Below are 21948 nucleotides of genomic sequence, written 5' to 3' on the forward strand. Positions count from 1 at the left end.
CATTAACAACTGACTATGGAACAATAAGTCAGAGAAAATGACCATTATTAGAAGACTTATAAACTCAAGCCAGAGTTTGTGAATTTAAAACTAGGAAGAGGTGGGTTAAACCTTATTAAACTAAAAGCTTGCCCCAAATCCTAAGGTACTCAGCTGTCCTCAGGATGAGGGGTAGCCTTCAGTTTGGCCAGAAACCTGCTCTGGGTCCTCTGTTTTACTGAGATCCATATTCTTTCTAATGCAGTTGATTGACTCTGTGCTTAATGAAAATACAGCATAAGTGCATGCATCAAATATTTATGGAAAGATTGGCTCATTCATTCAGCTGGTACTTACTGAGCAGCTATATTGTCAAGAACAATTTTAGATCCTGGGGATATGACAACAAGCATGACAGAACCATGGAGAAGATTATAATTAAGTAAACAAATGGAGATAATTTTGGATATTGAAAGCATATTGCAAGAATTGAATATAAAGAGATAGGACAGGACAGAACATAGTCAGCACAGGGTAAGAGGTGGCTTTAAACAGAGGGGTGGAGAAAGCTTTCTTGAGAAGATGGAATTTGACCAAGTCCTGAGTAATGAGAAGCTGACTAGAAAATCATCTGTAGAAACTGTAGCACTCATCAGAGAAATCAGACAATATGGAGACCATGAGAGAAATATGCTTGTTTTGTGCGTGGGTGTTGAACTGGCAAGGAGTTAGTCATAGATAAAATGCTCAAATGACCAAGGACAGGCACAGATCAGATCATGGAGACTGGAGGGCAAATAGCAGGTCTGGGCTGTAGAGAACAATATATATAAAAGGCCCCCTACACAGCCAAATCCTCCGTAAATTCAAGGGATTTGCCCTATGGAGCTCACTCTAAAGACATTCCTGACATTGTCAGCCTCCTCTATGAAAAGCATTATAGCATTTTTCTCTAGATGAGTGAAAAACTCCATCCCTCTCATTACCAGGGGTCTTCTGTCTTCCCCTTGGGTTAGTTTTGGTCTTTGAGCTGTTTTCACACAATACGATTGCTTTAATCTAATGGACACCAGAGAGCCTGTGCATCTGGTATTTCTTTTTGTATTAGCTGAAAAAGCACTCCAAGTCCTGTTCTGGCCTAGCTTGGTGGGTCTGTGACATGCACTTTATAGATGCTCAGGATGCCTAGCTTTTTTTTTCTTTTTTTTCTTTTTTTTAACTTTCCAGACCCTTGTACTTGTTTATGCCAGCTGTCTCCTTTAATACAGCATGACATTTTTATTCATCATTTCATTGATCCAGCAATCCATCACCTGATAACTTGTTCATTCTCTCATCCAAATCAATGACCCGGCCTCATCTCCAGCAAATTTAATCAGATTCTAAAAGGAGAGGGATAAGGATAGGATATTTCAAATGCTTCTTGGGTAACCTTGGCCCATAGCAAGTACTGAGAAGCTATCATGTAAAGTCTAAGTGTTCGCCACTCAGTGTGTTATGACATACTTCTCCTCAACAAGATATATTTACAATTTACAAAAAAAGGGTATACAATATTTCTTTACAAATAACAATCATATCCAAAACTAGCACAATACAACTTCTGACTTCCACAAAAAAGTAAACTAAAAAGTAGAAGAAACCTTTTGAGATGGTGGGTGAACAGTCCCAGTAGGTTGCCAAGCATGCAGGAAGGGGGCAATCCTAGGACATTCATTCAGGCTTCCTGATACAATAAGTGTTTTGAGGATAGAGCAAATGTCACACTCATCACTGTTAGGCACAATGCATAGCACACATTATGTGCTCCTGAAGGTTTTGATAAAGCCATGAGATGCTGCATATGACTTATATGGACTATCAGTCTAACCTAGCACGTTAGTATACAGATACACCACCAAAGTATACAGACTCTCTGGTCCTATTCTGAAAATAACATTTGACAAACATTAGCTTCCTTAATTTATAATAGACAAGTAAAAAGATGACTGTTGTTTTCCTAGATCAGTACCTTTCTCAGCCATCATCAGAGAAGCTTCCTCCCGCTGTATTCTGAAACAAATACAGAGACCCACAACCAGATAATATGCTGAGAGTGAGAGACCTTGGAACACTCAGTCCTAAAAGGGATGTCTTTATTAAATCCCTCCCCTCGGGGCTCAGGGAAACTTACAGAAGTGGAGATAAGAAAGAGTATAAAAGCCAAAGGGAATGGAGGACTCCAAAGAAACGAGGGCTCTAAACCAATAGGATCAATGCACATATGAACTCACAGAGACTAGGGCAGCATGCACAGGGCATGCACAGGTCTGCCCCAGGTTCTCCACATATATATTATGGCTTCCTGTTTAGTATTTGTATGGGATTCCTCAATGTGAGAACTTGTGGGTCTCTGATGTTTGTACCTTCTCCCTCTTTGTTTGTCTTGTCCAGTTCCAATGTGATAGCTTTCGTTATATCATAGTATATTTTATTCTGTTATTTTTAAAAGATGTCTTTTTATTATACAGAGGGAAACAGAAGCAAAGGGAGGCAGAGTAATTCATATTTAGAATGCACTATCAGAGAAGATTAGTTATGGCCACCTTCACAGAATCATTAATGAGCACATGGCAAACTTCCAACACTCAAAATATCTCCAAGTTGAAAATCATTTAAATGAAATCTGAAGCTATTAAATTGTACTTTACTATGGAAGAGCATACAATAGTATCTTAGAAAGAAAAACTAATTTGACAACTGAGTCAGACCAATTTTTCATGGAGGATGTAGAAAAATAACTGAGAAGAAGGGGAGGGAACATTTCAGAGGCAAATCCGTGTTTGCTCAAGTGTAGCTGATGTGGAAAAGTTATTTTAAGTTAACAAACGATAGCTCTTATTACAACATGATCAAATCAGATACAAGCCTGGCCCACAGTATGAACTCCTTTTCTACAATAACCTTCTAGTAAGTTCTAGCTATGGCCCAACAATGCTCTTTGGTTTGTCTATTCACCTTCTGCCTCTGGCTTGTAAGAGTGTCATGGCCACAGAGTACACAAGGAGATGTGACTGAAGACAGAGAGAAAACAGCAAACACATATAAGACTAAAATCACATCTACACTCTCCCACTGCAATCATGTTCCCTTATATTCTTAGGGTGAATTTATTGCTATAGAGACCATCACCCTACAGTGAGAACAAGTCAGTGAGACACTGTCAATCTGCATGGACCCACATGTTTCAGTAATGGCATGGATACAAAGAAGTCATTAATCAGGTCTTAGAGCTAGACTCCTTGGCATCCCAAGGCTTCTTGACTTGTAGGCTGTAAACTCCATGGTCTGTTTTCTTTTGCTTCTCTTTCAACCCATCTTGGGTTGATGTGGCTCATCATGAGAGTAACCAATGGAAAGCAGCTGAAGAATTAGGGTGTTGCAGAATCCTTGGTAAATTACACTTCTCACAAAAGATCTGGGGCTGCTCACACTAGATGCCTATAGAGTCTCAAAAATGCACTTGAATCTTCACTCAATTTCCTCTGTAAGCAATGACCCTATAGATTCCTTAATAGAAAAAGGCTACTTTACTTATCCTTTGATCTACTCTGAACTGCTGATTTGAACAGGAAATAAAGAGAGATGGGGAGAGAGGATGGGAATATGAACATGAGGCAAGAGATAGGACTCTTACTAGCTGACATAAGCACATATATAATCTCTCAGTTATGCTCCATATAGAAACAAGGAGGGCTCTGAGGTCACAGAGAGCACTGAGGGCACTGAAGAGCTCAGAAGGTGTCCTTATAGCAGCACCCTATGTATACTCACTGATAGAAAATGTAAATAAATATCAAAAATCCAAAATTGAGGAAAATGTGTCAATGAAACTGCAAAGCCTATTGTTAGAATAGAAATAAATGTTAAAGATAAAAATTGAGGCAATTATTTAGAAATAAAATAATGGACTGGAGAGTTGGTTCAGTGGTTACAAGTACTTGTTGCTCTCACAGAGGATCACATCTTGGTCTACTACCATCCCTAACTCCAGCTTGAGGGAACCTGATAACTCTCTTCTGATCTTCAAGGGCACCAGGCACACACATGGTGCACATACATATACAGGCAAAACACTCATGTACAAAAATAAATGTTAAAAAAATGTGCAAGGTTAAGCTGAATGAAAACAACACCAGGCTGAGAACTTCATAGTATTCAACAAAAGCTGAGTGCTGATAAGCAAGCAAAAATGGATTTCTCAACAAGTGCAAAGGTTTTCACTGTATATCATATGTGATATATTATCACATTTATTGTTACTCATTGTCCAATAAGGGAACATAAAGAAGGATACTTTGACAACTAAAATGTTATCCTTAATATTAAAATATTACTATGACTTAACAATAAGAATGAGGACATCCTAATGGGAAATGATAGTAGAGAGAAATGGGTAATTTCAGTGTTCTTGCATCTGAGAGAGAAAATTTGGTTTTGAAAAAAATGCCAGAGATGAATTTAGCATCAAAAAATTTTGAAGTTTTGATCTCTGTTGTCAGAAGAATCTTATATATATTTATAATTTTATTACATGCAATAATGACCTAGAACCCTAACACTCAGTAATGGAGGAATATCTGAATGATTGTATCCTAGACAAAATTATATCAGAATATTCAGTATCAGGGGGAAAAAAGTCCAAGGTAGGAAAAAAAAGAGTAGAATGTAAGTGGCATTGTATTATAAAATTGATTTATGGGGGTAAGTTTACCATCTGTATACATAGCTGAGCAAAACTAGATTGGTTCAGAGCAAGAGTTATTGACATCTAGATAGGGTAAAATGATTTTATTCTCTTCTTCATATATATATTAAATAGTTCAGCACTTGTGATCTACACACATTATTCCATTAGCAGGAAATGAATATGTAAGAAGTATTAAATACTGGGTAGAAATTAATAAAAATAGACTTCACTTATCAATTGTTACACCCTTAAATTTTAGGGTGGAAATGATGTTTGATCCAGAAAACTACACAAAGTATTGACTAAATCTTTCCTAACCAACATGGAGTCTACAGAACTTTGTAATTCAGGTTGGATTATATAACCTAAACCTTATCTTATTTGCTAACAATATATGTTCAAATACCCATAGAAGGCAGCTTTTCTCAAAATTTTAGTCCTGTGGGGTTAAAAACAACAAAAAAAAAAGCCAATGAGAAAAACAGCCTGGGATCATTTACTCAAATTGACCATGACCAATGTAACTTCAAACCAAATTTCTCTATCACATCAGTTGGTCCATGAACAGCACAACTCGGAGACTGAAAGTGTGAACTGCATTGAGTTGAGACTGTCACAGTCAGTGCCTTACCCCTGCTATACATGGCCAACCTCCCTTTCCACTGTGTTTAAAAGGCAGCTCCTTCTTGCCAAGCGCCACCAGGGCCAGTTCTGTTCCCAGTGCTTTTCACATGCTGTTCAGTTCTTGGTGATAACTCTGAAAGGTATCACACCATGTCCAGAATGGAGTCTTAAAGAACCTCCCAGAATGGAACTGTGCAAGTCAAGATTCAATTCTCCATTTCCCTGATAATTAAATGTGTCCTCCATAACTAAGCTGTCTGTGCCTAAATATATATAACCTAGGGGCTGTGCCTTGTTCCCTTTGCTTTGGTGTGCACATTAACTTCTTTCATTTGTGTGTATGCATGCATTTGTATGTATTTGTGTGTGTGTGTGTGTGTGTGTGTGTGTGTGTGTGTGTGTGTGTGTGTTTGTTCCTCAAGTACTATCCACCTTTTCCACCCCCAAGACAGATCTTTCACTGACCTATAGCTCTTTATGTGGGATAGGATGGCTGAGCAGTGAGCCCACGTGAGCACCCTGTCTCTGCTTCCACATCACTGGGATTACAAATGCATACCACAGTGCAGGCTTCCATTACAAGGGTGTTACCATATGGGCTATCCCCTCCAACCTCCTATGCCCGTTTCTAATGCTGTCAGGCAAATCCCAGTGTCCTTCACATTTCACCTACTGGATGCCTTCCTGAAAGCCTCAAGCTTGCTTAGGAACAAGTCCTTTTATGCACTTAAAATAGTTTCCATATCTCTAGCTGCAAAGCTAGTGCATTTAAAATGATGAGGTGTTTCTCCAACCTTTTGAAAGGATCAGTTATTTTTTGGAAAAGAAGCCATCTAGTATTTCCCCAGGTGATTAGTTCAGAAGGTAATTTCAGTAACAAAGATAATTGCAAACAAATGATTTTGAATGACCTCTTTAAATTGTGTTTTGTCAGAAATTGGATGTTCAAGTGTAATGATCATGGGAGAGTGTTCTTCTGATGGTGCAGCAGCCTGCCAACACTGAGGATTTAAATGCTTGAAGCATTGGAATGGACCCTGAGTGCTTACAATTAAAATATAGAGCAGGTGTTCATGCCCTCCATAGCTCAAGGTGTAACATCTGTCCCCAAATGATAATGTTTCAGTTATGTCCCCAAGAACACCATAAATCTAAACCCCTTGCCTTACCTGCAATGGTTTTCACAGTATTTTGCTGGCAAGTCAGTATCTGGCCTTTGAAACAACCTAGCTGCAGGGTGCTTCTCTCCTCCCAGTGTGGAGGCTGCAGAACCTCCTGCTAGACTTAGAGTTGTCCCCTAGCTTTCATGCATCGAAACATCAATCCCTGAATTTAAATGCTGATGGGATGTGGGGACTTTGGGAGGTAATAAAGACTAGGCCATACTTTGAGGGCAAGGCCTCCACAATGACATTGATGGGGTTATAGGAATAGAGATTCCAGTTTGTACAGTGGCTCTGTCTCTTCATGTGATGCCTTCCACCATGAAACAATGCGGACCAGATGCCAACATCATTCTTTTAATTCTTGGTAAAAACTGAGTACCAACAGGATATACTCCAAGACATTGAACATCCTATCTTTTTTCCACATGTGTTGACATAGGCAGAGTAACAGTGCAGGTGCTTTTTGAAGACAAAGTCTCAACAATCTTGGCTGCTCTGAGGGCTTGGGACTCAGGGATGTTGATAATAAGTACAAGGTCTTGATTGAATTCTTACTCATCCTTTGTATCAGACACCAACACAGTGATTCTCAACCTTCCAAATGCTGTGACCCTTTAACAGTTCCTCATGCTGTGGTGACACGCAACCATAAAATTATTTTTGTTGCTACTTCATAACTGTAATTTTGTTAGTTATGAATTATAATGTAAACATCTAATGCATAATACCTATGTGCAACCCTATGAAAGAGTTGTTTGAACCCCCCCCCAAAAGGTCAGGACCCACAGGTTGAGAACCATGCTCTAACATAAGAGCCCCTTCCTATGAACCCAGAGTATAGAGATATCCATAGCACCCCTTGGCACTGGGCATAGACTCTAAAAAATTAGATGGCATACAGCAGGTACCCACAGACACTGAGTGCTATTGAAGGTTCACCTCTGCAAAGCCCCACTGCAATTGCCCTATTACTGAGCATCAAGAGCTAGTTCACATCTGTGACCCTCCCTGGATCTGGCATCACAGATTTGTAAGCTCCCTGTGTGCAAGTGCTTCTCCACCTAAACAACATGATCATACATGCCAATCATGCTTAGCAATGCAAGCCAACATGTAAACATGTGAATTAAGCTCCAAAGGCATAGATTTTCACATGTTTCTGGGCATAATGGCAGGAGTCACAGCTTTTCTGCTCTGAACTTTGATGAGACTTGCTTCAGGAAATTTTAGTTTATTTACAACTTGTTATCACCTCGAAAACAAAGACAACATCAATTCCAGGGTTGGAGAAATGAGTGGAGGAAAACCCTGAATATGACAGTATGTTTAAAGTCTTTGGAAGGAAATTAAATTCCTCATACCCTAACACAAAAAGCAGGCAGCTGTTGACAGGGCTTTACCTAGGTAAATGAGGGCAGAAAGGCTTTACAGCTGTGGCAGCTGACATGAAACATAATACACAGTAATCTAGCAAGGACCAGGAAATGCTAATCCCAGGCCTGTAGAACCCCACACTGAAAAAAGAGGTTTAGCTGTGTTACACAAAGACACAGGGAGGAGAGGCTTGCAGGGCTCCCACATTCTACCAGGTATTCAATGTTCTACAGAATGAGAATTGGCAGATGGTGGTACCCAGTCCCTGGAGCAATGTGCTTTACTTGAAAGGCTCATAAATCACAGAGGGGAGCCATTGATTTTGCAAGTGGACACTGAGTTCTTCTGGATAATTCTAGAAGATTCTTCCCGAAGAGCACATTACCTTTGGGCACCTTGGCCCGCCACCGCTCCCGGTTGATGTGCACCACTTCAGTCCAGGTGGTTTTAAAACTCTTGTAGTCAACAGGGATGACAGAATTGTTGATGGGAGCACTTCCTTCTGACCCAGAACTCTTGACACCTGATCGCTTTGCATCTGATGAATTGATGCTGTTCAAACTGGAGAACAAAAGACATCATACCAAAGATGAATGTTTGTGTCTGTGTCTGCACCATGCAAGCCGTGAGGAAGCCCACAAATGACTGGGTAGCATTTCCGAGTTGCTGCCATGATATCCCTGGACCCTGGAGATGCACTTTCACATACAAGACAGGTAGGGAAGTCTAGGCTTCTTCAGAAAAATATACAAACACTGCCTCTTTGTGTGTCACAGTATTCCTTATGTCTTTCTATCCTGAATGGGTATTCTCTTTTTTGGTAACCAGAATCCCCTGGCATTTATTTCTTCTGTTCTGTTCTTTGAAATGATCAAATTTAAACTTGGAGTTTTATTTGGTTCATGATGCATCTACCTGCTACCACACTGATCACCTTTCCAAGTTACTCAGCAAACTGTACACTTTTCTCCAGCTCTGCCCTCCTCCTGGACTCCAGATCCCTCTAATTTTATTATTGCATTTCATTTATTTATTTATTTATTTATTCATTCATTCATTCATTCATTCATTCATTCATTTATGTGCACATGCCAGGGCACAAACCCAGGAGATGTTTTCTTCTTTGCTCCTGGGGGCTTGGGGATCAAACTTGGATCATCAGGCTTGATGACAAGTACCTTTACCTACTGAGCCATTTTATTGGCCTTTAGAATTCCTGTAATCTAGATTCCCCAGGCTCAGAAAAAGCAATGATTCCCTTATGTATCTTAGGGGTAGTGGATGACCAAACCATGCCAAAGATTTAATTTTAAATGAATTCTACTTTGTGCTTTAAACATGGGATATGTGTAGCATTCTTCTGATGAAGTGTCATATGTTCCTAAGTAGCTATACCAGTTACTGCCATAAGTCAGATCCACTAAATGATAATGAAGGATCCCAAAGGGCTGAGAAGGTATGTAGACTTATCAAGGGCTTCTGCCCTTGCTTTTTAGCATCTTCAATGTCAGTTCATTCATCTTAAGCAACCTTGAATTCCTCTTTCTTTGCTTTCTCCCTTTTTATTTATGTCTCTGCTCATTCCTTCTCATTTTTTAAAACCAATTCTACCTATATCCTTTGTAACAAAGTTCAAAGTTTTGCAAAGATGTGGAGGTAAGCTGTCATTACAATGGGTTTGGCAACAGCTACCAGTCATGCTAGGAATGGTGAAGTTGTGGAGGTGGTGGCGCTGATGCTGGTGGTGGTGGAGGTGGTGGTGGTGGTGGTGGTAGTGGTGGAGGTGTTGTTTTTGGTGGTGGTGGTGGTGGTGGAGGAGGAGGAGTTGGTGGTGGTGGTAGGGGAGGTGGTGGTGGTAGTGGTAGTGGAGTTGTTGTTGTTGTTGGTGGTGGTGGTGGTGGTGGTGATGGTAGTGATGGTGGTGGTGGTGGTGATGATGGCAGTGCTAAGGTAATGGTGGTAGCAGGAGCAGAGATGGAAGCAGTCCTAGAAGCAGAATCAGCAATGCCAATAAAGACTAAGCGGCAGCTTTGCCATAGCCAGCACTTCTACCATGACAGGCCTTTCCAAGGATCCTATAGGTACTGAGTAACTCAATTGCCTATGAGTACTATGATCTTATGTTCTCAAATGAGTAACTGGAATGTGAGGGTAGTTTAATTGCTTATCTAGAACCACCTGGGGAAAGAGTCTCAATGCAGAATTATCTAAATCAAGTTCATCAGTGTGCACCCATTGGTGGGTGATTATCTTGATTATATTAATTGATGTGGGAAGACCAAGCCCACGGTGGAACTTCCATGGGTTTGGGTCCTGGACTGTATAAAAGAGGAAAAAGCGAAGTGGGTGTAAATATACATGACTGATTCTCTTTCCTCTTGAGTATGGATGTGATGTGACTAGCTGCTTCAAGTTCCTGCCTTGACTTCCCCACAATGAAGGACTATAACCAAGAACTGTAAGCTGAATCAACTCTCCCTTACAGCTGCTTTTGTCTGTGTTTCTGTCACAGCCTTGGGGAAGGAAACCAGGGTACTGAGCTGACTTAGATGAGACTATCCATCGTAATGAGCAGTGGAGTAAGGATGTTAAGCCTGAACTCGGGCTGTAGAGCCTGACCTCTTACTGTACTAGATTTGATATCTTTATGCCTTATGCTGTGATCCGTGGCACTTGGAAACATTTAAATTTGAGGTGTTGTGATATATATATATATATATATATATATATATATATATATATAATCTATATTCTAGTTTCTTCCTGAACCTGGAAACAAAAGTCAGACTCATTTCTTGTAAGAACTTGGTCAAAAGCATGATCATCTGCAGAATGAGGAACAAGGGCTTTCTGTGTACAGCAGGAGAAGTGTAGTGGTCACTGCTGCTGGAAGCAAAGGCTTCAGAGAGTGGACATCACATTCTGGCCTTGTACCACCTGTTACAAGCAAGCCTAGAGAACACAGACAGTATCATTCCAAACCCTCCAGAAGAAAGATGGAGGCAGACATGTCTTGTATAAGAAGTAGGAGAGTTACAGCACATTGTGATCCCACATATCCGCCAACAAGAGAATTCCAACCCCACCTAGCTCTCAAACGTCCCACTGACCTTGAGCGCCTCTGGCCTGTCCCACCAGGCTGGGAGGTTTCATCGATTAATGGACTCACAATCTTTTCAGTCATATCTGTGAGCACAGTGAAGGTGGGTTCCACGATGAAGTCAATAAAACCTACAGAGAAGCAACAGTGGCTTAGATAACAGTATGCTAACAGGACTAGCCCAGATTTTCCACTTGAAACCAATTAGTCTTTTCTTAACTAACCAAACAAAAAATAAAAATAAAAAAACTCACTGTGTCTACGTGGGAGCTCCAGAGCAGCCAAGAACTAGTTGGTCTCATTCTTACTGAATGTCATGAGTCAGTTTCATTTCCCCTATATAATTTCCTTAGGGCTTTTTAATAAGTGATTCAATTGAATGCTTAAAAATACAATTTGACACCTGCTATATTGTAAGTACTGTGATGTGTTTTGTAAAAGGCTGAAGATGACTAATTCAATGCAACAGTCCTTAAGGAATTTATAGATAAGATTTAATGGGCACAAAAATGACCCCTATGGTTTCTTCAGGGCCAAAGGAGAAGCCCAGATGAAGGCTCCTGGGAGAGAAATAGAAGAGTATGAAAGGAGTTATTTTACTATTTTAGTGAGCCATTGTGTAGAGGTTTAGTGTTTGAACTGAGCTCTTAAGGATGGATAGCATGAACAGTGTGGCTATTCACTCTGGGTAGAGGGACTCTCAGAGGTGGAAAAGGGTGCAGGAGATGTCGGTGCAATGCCTGCGGTGTGGGAATGCTTTGAACTGGGAAAAAAGGTTTGGGGAGGCCAGGTATCCACAGCTAAGGGAGGGAAATTCCTCGGGTTTAGAATCGGAGAAGTATTGGGCTGGCCTGATCCAGGCAGCTTTATGATGATACATTTAAATGAGCTTTGATACAGTCCATGCAGCAAGAGGCATGGAAAGGCAGTGAGGAGGAAAGACAGAGGGTGGGGAAATCTTGTTAGGAGCTATTGCAGATGCTCAAACAGAAGGTAAGAAACTGAGACCCAGAGCTGTTGTGAACTGGGCACCAAGGGCCTACATAGCACAGAAGGCAGCGTTGCTCTAGAGGCATCCCTCTCGGAGGCTCCAGCAACAAAGCAGAAGAAATGAGAGAATACAGGATGGGCTACAAGCTGCTGGCCTGACATACAGGAGGCAGAACCTTGTGGAAAGAGTTAGAAGAAAGGACTAGATACTGAGTTAGGGTAGTTAGTGAAATGAAACCTTTTAAGATGGCCATACTGGGGAGATAGCAAAAAGTGGCTTACAGAAATGATCTTAATTCAAAGCCCAAAACAAAACCACAATAACGAGAGAGAGAGAGAGAGAGAGAGAGAGAGAGAGAGAGGAAACTAGATGAATATTTGTGACACACTGAGTGAAAATAGTACACACACTGGCACTACCAGGGACTGGAGTAAGTCATCCATAGTCACACATAAGGAAGTAAACAAATACCCACTAAGGGGGTCACTGCCCACTCCTCTGAGTGGGTATCTGGAAATGCAGGGATGAGTATTAGTTGTCACAGTTACTGAAGGGATAGTGATACTGGTGCTGATACTCAGCAGAGAAGGATGCTACACCAGCTGTAGTGTAAACCCACAAAAAAAGAACTGTCTCTCTGCTAAGAAAACATTGGTAACAAAATGTGTTTTGCATTTCACTACAATTTAAATTTGAGCTCAATCTGCAGTATTTGATGATACACAGAATTCTTTTGATGGGCCCCCATTTCCTACAGAAACGTATAAGCACATTCGCTATTCTTGGCACAATGTAAAATCCTGGCCTGATTGCTCCCTGTAATGTCTCTCACTGTATCCTATTTTCCTACCCACTGTTCCTGCCATATTGGAGCTATTGAGAATTCACTGACCATATTAAGCAGTTCTTAATCTCTGCTTTCTCTGTCTCCTGTCTGTGGTGTCATTTTATCCACCACTAAGCCATTGCTAACATGTACCACTATCTATCACTACCTGCCTAGACTCTACTTGAATCCTTTCTCAGATATAGCTCAAACATTACCCGTTAATAAGTCTGTGTGGACCACCTGACTCTAATGGTTCTCATACTGTCTATGTATTCCATTGTAAAATGTTAAGAATTCTTCCTTTAACATGCACAATGCTCTGCATCTTTTGTTTTCCTAACATCTTGCCCACTGTCTAATACTGCTTTAATAAAATCTTTAAAAGCAGGTACCATGTATAGTTACTTTTTGACTTCATAGCATCTATTATAATTCCTAGCCATACCCAGGACCTAACAGGAACCCAAGATATATCATGAAACAAATAAAACAATGACTGATCACAGAAAGCTCAAGCAGACCAGGCACGGTGGCACACATTCTCAGTCTTAGCATCTGGGAGCCAAAGGCAGGAAGGTCAGGAGGCCAAGGTCCTTAGCTATACAGTCAGTTCATGTCCAGCCTAGGCTCAAGGTTAGCTTTAGCTAAATGGCCAGTTTATGCCCAACCTGGATTACAGGAGACCCCATATCTCCTCCAAAATGGACAAGTAGAAAAGGCAGTAATTGCTTATTAAATTGATTTTTGGGTGATCACAGATTCTTCTAAAGTAGAGTTCACTCATGACATTTATTTTATGTGTAATATATGACACTGTTTCCCTCTCCCACAGTTGAGGGCTTTTGTAATACATGTATTATGGTGATTTTCTTTTTCTCTTACCTTTTTTTTTTTTTTTTGTACCAAAGAAAAGGAGTGAGGAAACAAAAACAATTTAAGAGAGGCCTCCTAGGAAGAAGGAAAGTCCTAAACTTGGACAGAAGAACCATCAAGAAAAGGAGATAACCAGGCAGTAGTGGCACACTCCTTTAATTCCAGCATTTGGCAGGCAGACACAGGCGGATCTCTGAGTTCCAGGCCAGCCTGGTCTACAGAGCAAGTTCCAGGACAGCCAGAGCTACACAGAGAAACTCTGTCCTGTATTTAAAAAATGGTGGGGGGAGATGATAGGATGCCTTCTAGTGTTGAAGCACCGTAGGGGCACTGAAGCAAAATGGGTTCCCCAACTACAGTATGCCCTGCATGGCCATTTCCTCGGGAAGTTGAAGCCCTCTTTCCTTTTGGCAAGAATAATGGGAACTCCAAAGTTTCTCTGTCTGTGTGCTCCCCAGAACAAGCCATAGTCCAGAGAGAATGATATCACTTCACCTGGCCAAGGGCTGGCAGCAGTGAGCCAGAGCCCAGCCTGGGATCCCCAAACACAGCAGCTCTGCCCTCCACAGATATGCCATCTGATGCTCCTTCAAAGCAGCTGGCAAATACCTACCCACTTGTGACTGAGCGACCATGGTTGACTTTCTGTCACACAGAGGAGAAAATGGCAGCCCCAGCTCAGCTTCTCTGTCACCCTAGAAAAACAGAAGGTCACTGTAAACAAAGGAACAGGCTGAGCTACCCAGCTTTTATTTAGCAACCTCAGCTACCACTTAGGCCACTTATCTTTATTTTAATTATTACAATTACATTGTGTAATAAGTCCTGGTGGGCCTGCTCCTCTAAACAAAAGACACCAAGAAGTGGTGGCTTCCGGAGAGCAATCATTCCCTCTGAATGCAAAGTCTCATGCTGTCCCAAAGAAAGCTTCACTGGGCAGCAATAGGTTCCCCATGGAAAACCAGGCAGCAGTCCATGTGTCCTGTGGCCTAGAGCCAACATCACAGTCAGAAAGGCCGTGCTCTCCACAGTGTTCCTGCAGCTACCTATGGCCCTCTTCTAGCCACTAAACCCCCAGTGGTGAGTCATGTTCAAAAGGGAAATTCAAACTGACTGATGTGCCTTTGTCCCTTAACATTACCTAAAGCCACACACAAAGGGAGTACATGCTTCTTTGTTTCCTCTCCTAACACTTGATTTACAGTGAAAAGTGGACCAGAAAGAACCAGCTATTAGTCAACTATACAGCATAACTGTTTGGACAAAGTATTTTTCATGGCACCCAGAAGCACCACTCTAATACAAGTGCTATAGGACATCTAACTATTGATGGAGATGGCTTTTAAAAACATGAAATATAAGTTCAATCTTTCTGTCATGTCCAGAGGAAGGAGAAGAATATATCTCCTCATATCTGTTAGTGGACTGTGTTCTTCCTTTTTTTTTTTAAAGGTAGAAACTCACTCAGGATAATGGCTACCAGTCTGTGCTTGAATCCTGCCTTACTGCTATGGTGTATGGTCCAAGGAAGGTTACTGTCCTTTGCTATTTCACAACTTTCCATCTGTTAAATGTGGATAACAGTCTAAACCTAAAGGGCTTATCATAAGGCAAAATGACAAAAAGATATATAGGCAAACAAAAGAATTACTGTTGTCATAGAGAAAGCCATATTTGAAGTCGAGCTTTGAGAAACATGGAGTGAATTTGTTCCAGCTAGCCCACTCTAATTGTAATGAACATTACCATTGTATTAGTAGCACTCAGAAACCCTAATAGCCTGCAGCCAAGACTGTCCCAACATCTGAATGCTTATTTCTAAGTAACGTCACCAAGGAGTCAGATAAAAATTCTAGCAAAAGCACCAGGTAGATTTTTAAGAGGCTTTATATTGATCAGAGCTATTGCATACTACAAGAGCCTAATGACTACAAAGAACCAACAACCAAATAACATAGAAGCAGCATTTATGGAGCAAAAAGTCTAATGCATAGAAAGAAAAAAACAATAAAAACACATGGCAGCTCACATATTTTAAAATGATATATAAAAATCTAAGTTATTTAACTGACACAATGAAGAAAGCAAATTGCTACGGCTGAATATAAAATGTGTTGACAACTTGGTCCCCAGCTGGTATAATGAACCCAGTCCTGATGAGTTCAGAGCTGAATGGTTTGGAGGAAGTGAGTCACTAGAGCCTCATCTCTAAAGGGTACATATCTGGTGTCCTCAGAAATTTCTTCTCTGGCTCTCTTGGCTTCCTGGTCACCAGTAGGGGAGCAGTATTCTTTTTCCCTGACAGTATGCCACAATGTTTCTGTCTTGCCACAGGCCTAAACACAATGGAGCAGGTTAATCATGTACTGAAACCTCTGCAACCAGGAGCCTGCATATACCTTCCCTCTTTTACGTTCATATTCTCAGATGTCTTGTCACAATAGAGAAGATTTACTATCATATAGATACATCTGATAGTCTTTTGACTGTATACTGAAAATAAGATGCAGAAATCTTCCATGATCCACAGACAAGCACAAAGGTGCTATATGCATACATTTAATTTAAGCTCCAAATAAAAAATAAGAAATTATTTGATCAATAAAAACAACTTAATATGGAATCTATTAAGTGAAGAAACATATCACAAAAAAATACAGAAAAGTTTGAAAATGTTCTATTAGAGATAACTCTTGGTTAAAAGAAAAATGAAAAGCAAATTTAAAGACTAGTTACTAAAGACTGCTTTGGAGCACAGTATGTCAGAAGCATCAATAAACACACACTTCTCAGTTTCTGTTTTCTAAATAAACAAAAAACAAAGGCAAATGAAGTGAGCATTGAACTCAGGGAGTTAGAAAAATAAAAGTAAATGAGATGAATAAAAATGCAAACAGGATCACTAAAGAAGAAAGAAAACACTAAAATAACAACAGTCTTGTAGGGGAGAGAGGGAAAACACTCAGTAATACATATGAAATAAAACAAACCAGGAAACTCCCACAGACACAGAAGAAATGAAAAGAACTGTGAGATGTTTCCAAACCGTAAAAGTACACAGTTATACAAAGAAAATGAACCTCTAATCATCTCAGAATGAAATGGATTTACCAAGGCAGACATCTTTTTTTTTTTTTTCAAAGTCAGTGTTTCATTTGAAAGCATCCTGAGGCTGTGTTGAGGATTCTGTAGAACATGGTTATGAAGCTGAAGATGGCAGTTCATACTATAGAAGAGCAAGGATGCCTATGTATGTTCGCAAGGGCTAGCTATTCTGTTATGTTGAAATATAGTCCAACTTTCTGAATGTAATCTTAAAAGGCTCTATGGGATTTCCCATGTGAACTGTCCAGTTTCAAAGCTATCATTAAGACCTGGAGGAACATTACTCTGAGTTTCATGGGCTACCAGCTATGCTTTGGCATCTGGATTAAGACAATAAAAATACTTTAGAGAATTACATTCACTAAAACCAGTTCAATTCCAGTGAATTAACATACCAGTCCTAATAGGCCAAGAAATTCAGTATGGTTATTTCCATACTGCACCTAGCACATTTTCATTCCCTTTGCACCTGTGTGTGTATGTATGCAAACCTTTATGGTGAGGAAATAATGTTCACATAATTTTTTTTAATTATGTGTTTTAATTTTATACATCAGTCATGGGTTCCCCTGTCTTCCCCCCTCCTGCCCCCAACCCCACCTTCCCCCAAGCCCCTCCCCTCCATTCCCACATCCTCCAGGATCAAGGCACCCCTGGGGATTCATTTAAACCTGGTGGATTCAGTACAGGCAGGTCCTGTCCCCTCCTTCCAGGCTGAGCATGTGTCCCTGTGTAAGCCCAAGGTTTCAAACAGCCAGCTCATGCACTAAGGACAGGTCCCAGTCCCACAGCCTGGATGCCTCCCAAACAGATCAAGCTATTCAATTGTCTCACTTATCCAGAGGGCCTGATCTAGCTGGAGGCTCCACAGCCTTTGGTTCATAATTCATGTGCTTTCTTTCAATTGGCTATTTGTCCCTGTGCTTTTTGCAATCTTGATAATTAAGTAATTCACACACTCTCATGATTCAAAAAAGGAATTACTTCAATATATCCAACTTACGTGAGTTAGCCATGATATGTCCACTGGCCACAGACTGAATATTACTAGCACGATGGAGGTATTTTTACAAAACTACATTAAAGGGAGCATATGAAGAAGGAGAGGGTGCATATTTATAGAAAAGTCTCATGCTATTGTTAGAAAACCAGCCATTTAATGAAGGACAAATTTGTAGTCGTTTGGCCTTGTATGCACATCAAGGTCACACCTGTACCAGTCAAGCTCCTCCCATACTTCACTCCATTCTACTCATCATAGAGCCTGGGAATTTCCCTGGAGAACAGTAACGAGTGTGCAAAGGAGACTTCCCATATAAGGTCAGGGCACACGAGCTTGGTGTAAAGGTGGTTGTGCATATGTGGAATGGCGCCCATGGACACACTGAAGAGAACACAGGATAGTCGATGCTGAAAGGTTCTTAAGAATAATCGTCCAAACTTACCCTGAATCTTTTCTGTTCCCTCAAAAAAAAAATCACAGACAACCCAAAAGACAAGGGAATTAGAAAGGTGACTTAGTCCTGGGCTGCAAAGCAGTTGGAATACAGCTCCAATGGACAGTTTGGGACTTTAGTGACAGTTAACTCTAGTCCCACTTACTACTGGACAATGTATACAGTTTTAGGAAAAAATACACATAAATTTTTCTGTGCAATTATTTTCCCATTCAAACTAAAAGCATTAGGAGACTTTCATACCCAAGCCCAAGGTAACCAGTGTACAAGTGTGTCCCCACAGCTAAGGTGGTTGAGACTTACTCCTCAAGGTCATATGGTAATAGTATTTAGAGGTGAAGTCTTTGGGAGATAGCACAGATTAGAAAAGATCACGAGAGTGGGTCACTAATACCCCATGAAGGTGTCATTGACTTTAAAGCAGAGAGACCAGAGCTAGCACTGTGATGCCCCCAACAAGTGGGCTTACCAGATGCCAATGCCATGCTCATGGAGTTCTAGGTTCCAAAGCCATGACCTAAATAAATCTCTATTCTTTATAAATTATCTCATTTCAGGTGCAATATTATAGCAACAGAAAATGAACTACGGCTCAGAGAAAGAACCTATCACTAGTCATTTGTGGGAACAATGGTAAGGTGTGGTATTAAGTGCTGTTTTATGGGGGGTTAGAGTTCTCAAAATCCATGTTGTGCGCTTCCCCTTTTGAATGAACAAGAATTAGCTGAGTTCATTTACTAATATGAACTAACCCCAAAGACATCTGTCTTGGTGACATGCACTTGCTTTCTTTCTTTTATTCTGTTATATTTACATATTTGTGTTTGTCTTAAAGCAAGGTATACTCATTAAAGACTGTCTATTCTTTCAGATAACACGACTCTGGATTGAAAGTGTCGCTAATTTTAAATACACTTGAACAATAATTCCTAGTGATTTCCTGACTCATAGTTGCCATATCTTAGTTTTGGAACATTGTGTCACAGCTCATCCATCAAAAGAAACAACCTATTCAACAATAAGAGACATGAGTCAGAGATTATCAACTTAGTCCCACAGGGCGATTCCAAAATAACATTTCTGGTAACTGATTAGGAAAAAAAGAAAAAGAAAAGTCCCTTTCAAATGACACTTAGACAAGAGACTGCTATAAGGAAACACATTCTTCTAAGCAGAAATGCCTAAGAGAATGCATTTCACCATGTCTTAAGAATCGGAATTTAGGTAAAAGTCAAGCATTACACATACAGAAAAAACAACTGAGAAAAGCCTCCTTCTTCAAAGAAATTAACTATGTCCTCTATGGTCCTTGCCAGAGAGGTGCTGAAATATTCAATTCCCAAATTATCCAGTGCCCTGGTGAGCAGCAAGAGACAAGGTACCTGTCTGAAGAACTCCTCCAGGAGAGACATGGTCCAGCGGTGGTGCAGGTCCCATGCTTTTGCAGGATGGCTGATGTCTGCTGTATGCAGCATCAGGGATAAGGCTTTTGGCTTTTCAATTCTGCAAACCCAACACATGGAAGCACACAATAACCACATGCCTCAAACACTGGGAGTTTCAAAAATCTTCAAAATCACCTCTACTTGTCCACAGAAAACCCAGTTGATACTGACATGAGGAAAGGGCAAATCACCTCTAAGTACTTCCACCACGTTGGAACATTCAGTATTTACTGGATAATGTACTTCCCATTTAACACGTTTATAGAATGGCTGCATTTTTCAACCAGACAATGAAAATCTAAACAACACTTTCTTTCTTTAGTTACCTCTACATTCATCAGACCTTTGATCATTTAATTACTAACAGGGTAATGATAGTAATTGCGGCTAACTGGTGCCGTGTCTGATTCTGATAAACCTCTAATTGTGAGATGCTATGTGAGGTTCAAGCTCTTTGCTCCAGACATCACTATCTTCTGAGATAACCCAACCATTATCCTGAAGGTGATGTGTTTTAAATGCATAAAATATGCAAATTTTAGTCCAAGCCCTATGACAACAGGATGTCACAGGCTACTCACGCTTCTGGCTGCTGCAGGGCTGTCTTCATGGCTTTGATTTGCTGGAAATGACAGGACATATCTGTGGCCATTACCATCTCAATTACCAGGGTTCGAAACTCCCTTTTGGGGACACCCATGAGGAAAAGGCATGAAAACAAAGAAAATGAAAATCTAAGTTATTTTTTTGCCACATTTAGTCAAAAATCAGTTAATTATTTCAGCATTTCAAATCTAATGTCAGTCTTTTCAGTGGAATTTTTATGAAGTGGGATATAAATGAAGGCTAAGGACAAAGAACAATTTATTAAGAATATGATACAGGGGCATAGAGAGATTGCTCAGTAGTTAAGAGCATTTAATCCTCTTGCAAAGGTCTTGAGTTCAAGTCTAAGCACCCACATCAGGTAGATCACCTCACTGAGCACTTGCATTCATGTGAGCATACCCATGCACAGACACACATACATGCACAAAACTTACAAGTAAAATAAGTCTTTACAAAAGAACATGATCCATCTGTCATTTGGAAAATTAAACCTACAGGCAAAGTTACAGTGAAGCCAAAATCTGAATTAAAGTGTTCGCTTCTCAGTTGAATTCATTTTTAAGATAAAACTAACTTGAAATAATCCCAGAAGCTAGACTGATAATTTATTGGGTATGTTGTATAGTCCACATTTAAAAACAGGTTTTTTTTTTTTTTTTTAATACTTTTAAGTTTACAGGAAAAATGGAGAAGGGTATATCCTCTCTGCTGTAGTTTTCCTAATGATAAACATTCTGTGCTTATGTGGGGTTCATGAGTTACAACTGATAAACCAAAGTCAATATATTTATTAAATGAACCAGGCAATAGTGACGCACACCTTCAATCCAGCACTCGGGAGGCAGAGGCAAGAGGATCTCTGTGAGTTTGAGCCCAGCCTGGTCTACAGAGTGAGTTCCAGGACAGCAGGACAGCCGGGATGACGCAGAGAGACCTTGTCTTGAAAACCCAAAAACCAAACCATTTATTAAGTGAAGTCCATAGCTTACTTAGGGCTCACTCATCATATTGCACAGTTCCACAGGATTTGACAAATGTCCCTGCCATGTGTCTGTATTTTAGCATCATATAGAATGATTTCTGCACCCCAAATTTTCCTGACATTCCCCCTCCCCTGAACTGCTGAAAGCTGCTGGATGCCATACTAACAACTGCACTGAGGTATAATTTAGCTCAGAATAAACCGCTCCTATAGGAACGGCATGATTCAAGCGGTTTTAGCAGCTGAATAAGCCTTTGAAAACACCATTACAGTCATAACAAATACTTTCATTACTGTTGGGCAGTTCATTTTCTACTTGTACATATGTATGTATAAAATGTGTATGCATGTATATGTGCTTGTAATGTTAATGTATATGAATGTGCACTGAAATGACAACATATAAGCATGTTATACATATACATATACACAATATTTTACATGCATTATACATATATAGATACATACTTACATGTATATAAAACAAAATGTTCTCTTTTTGTCTGAGTTCCTTTCCTAGGCATAAGGACTTGCCGTTTGTGGTAGAGTGGGTCACCCATACTTCCTTGCTGCTTCCAGGTGAGAGGTATTCCAGCTCCTGCAGTTTGTTATCCTCTTAACAGCTGATGTGGTTTTGGTGTATTGTATGCTAGTTTAGGGTGAATACAAACAGTCTCTGGGTTTC

General features: G+C 40.3%; 1 protein-coding gene across 5 annotated transcripts in view; it reads right to left on the minus strand.

The window, feature by feature from the left end:
• The window catches only part of Pde1c (phosphodiesterase 1C), a 497292-nt gene that overhangs the window by 51837 nt on the left and 423507 nt on the right, over nucleotides 1-21948 (minus strand). For all 5 annotated transcript variants that reach the window (XM_036181396.1, XM_036181398.1, XM_036181400.1 and 2 more), the window contains 5 exons: nucleotides 20254-20355; nucleotides 19610-19730; nucleotides 14279-14360; nucleotides 10983-11103; nucleotides 8258-8433 (listed from right to left, as the gene is read on the minus strand). In XM_036181396.1, the coding sequence (XP_036037289.1) occupies nucleotides 8258-8433; nucleotides 10983-11103; nucleotides 14279-14360; nucleotides 19610-19730; nucleotides 20254-20355 (602 nt within the window). The remainder of the gene's footprint in view (nucleotides 1-8257; nucleotides 8434-10982; nucleotides 11104-14278; nucleotides 14361-19609; nucleotides 19731-20253; nucleotides 20356-21948) is intronic.

The sequence above is a fragment of the Onychomys torridus genome, chromosome 3 (genome assembly GCF_903995425.1).
Source record: "Onychomys torridus chromosome 3, mOncTor1.1, whole genome shotgun sequence".
Classification (NCBI taxonomy): domain Eukaryota; kingdom Metazoa; phylum Chordata; class Mammalia; order Rodentia; family Cricetidae; genus Onychomys; species Onychomys torridus.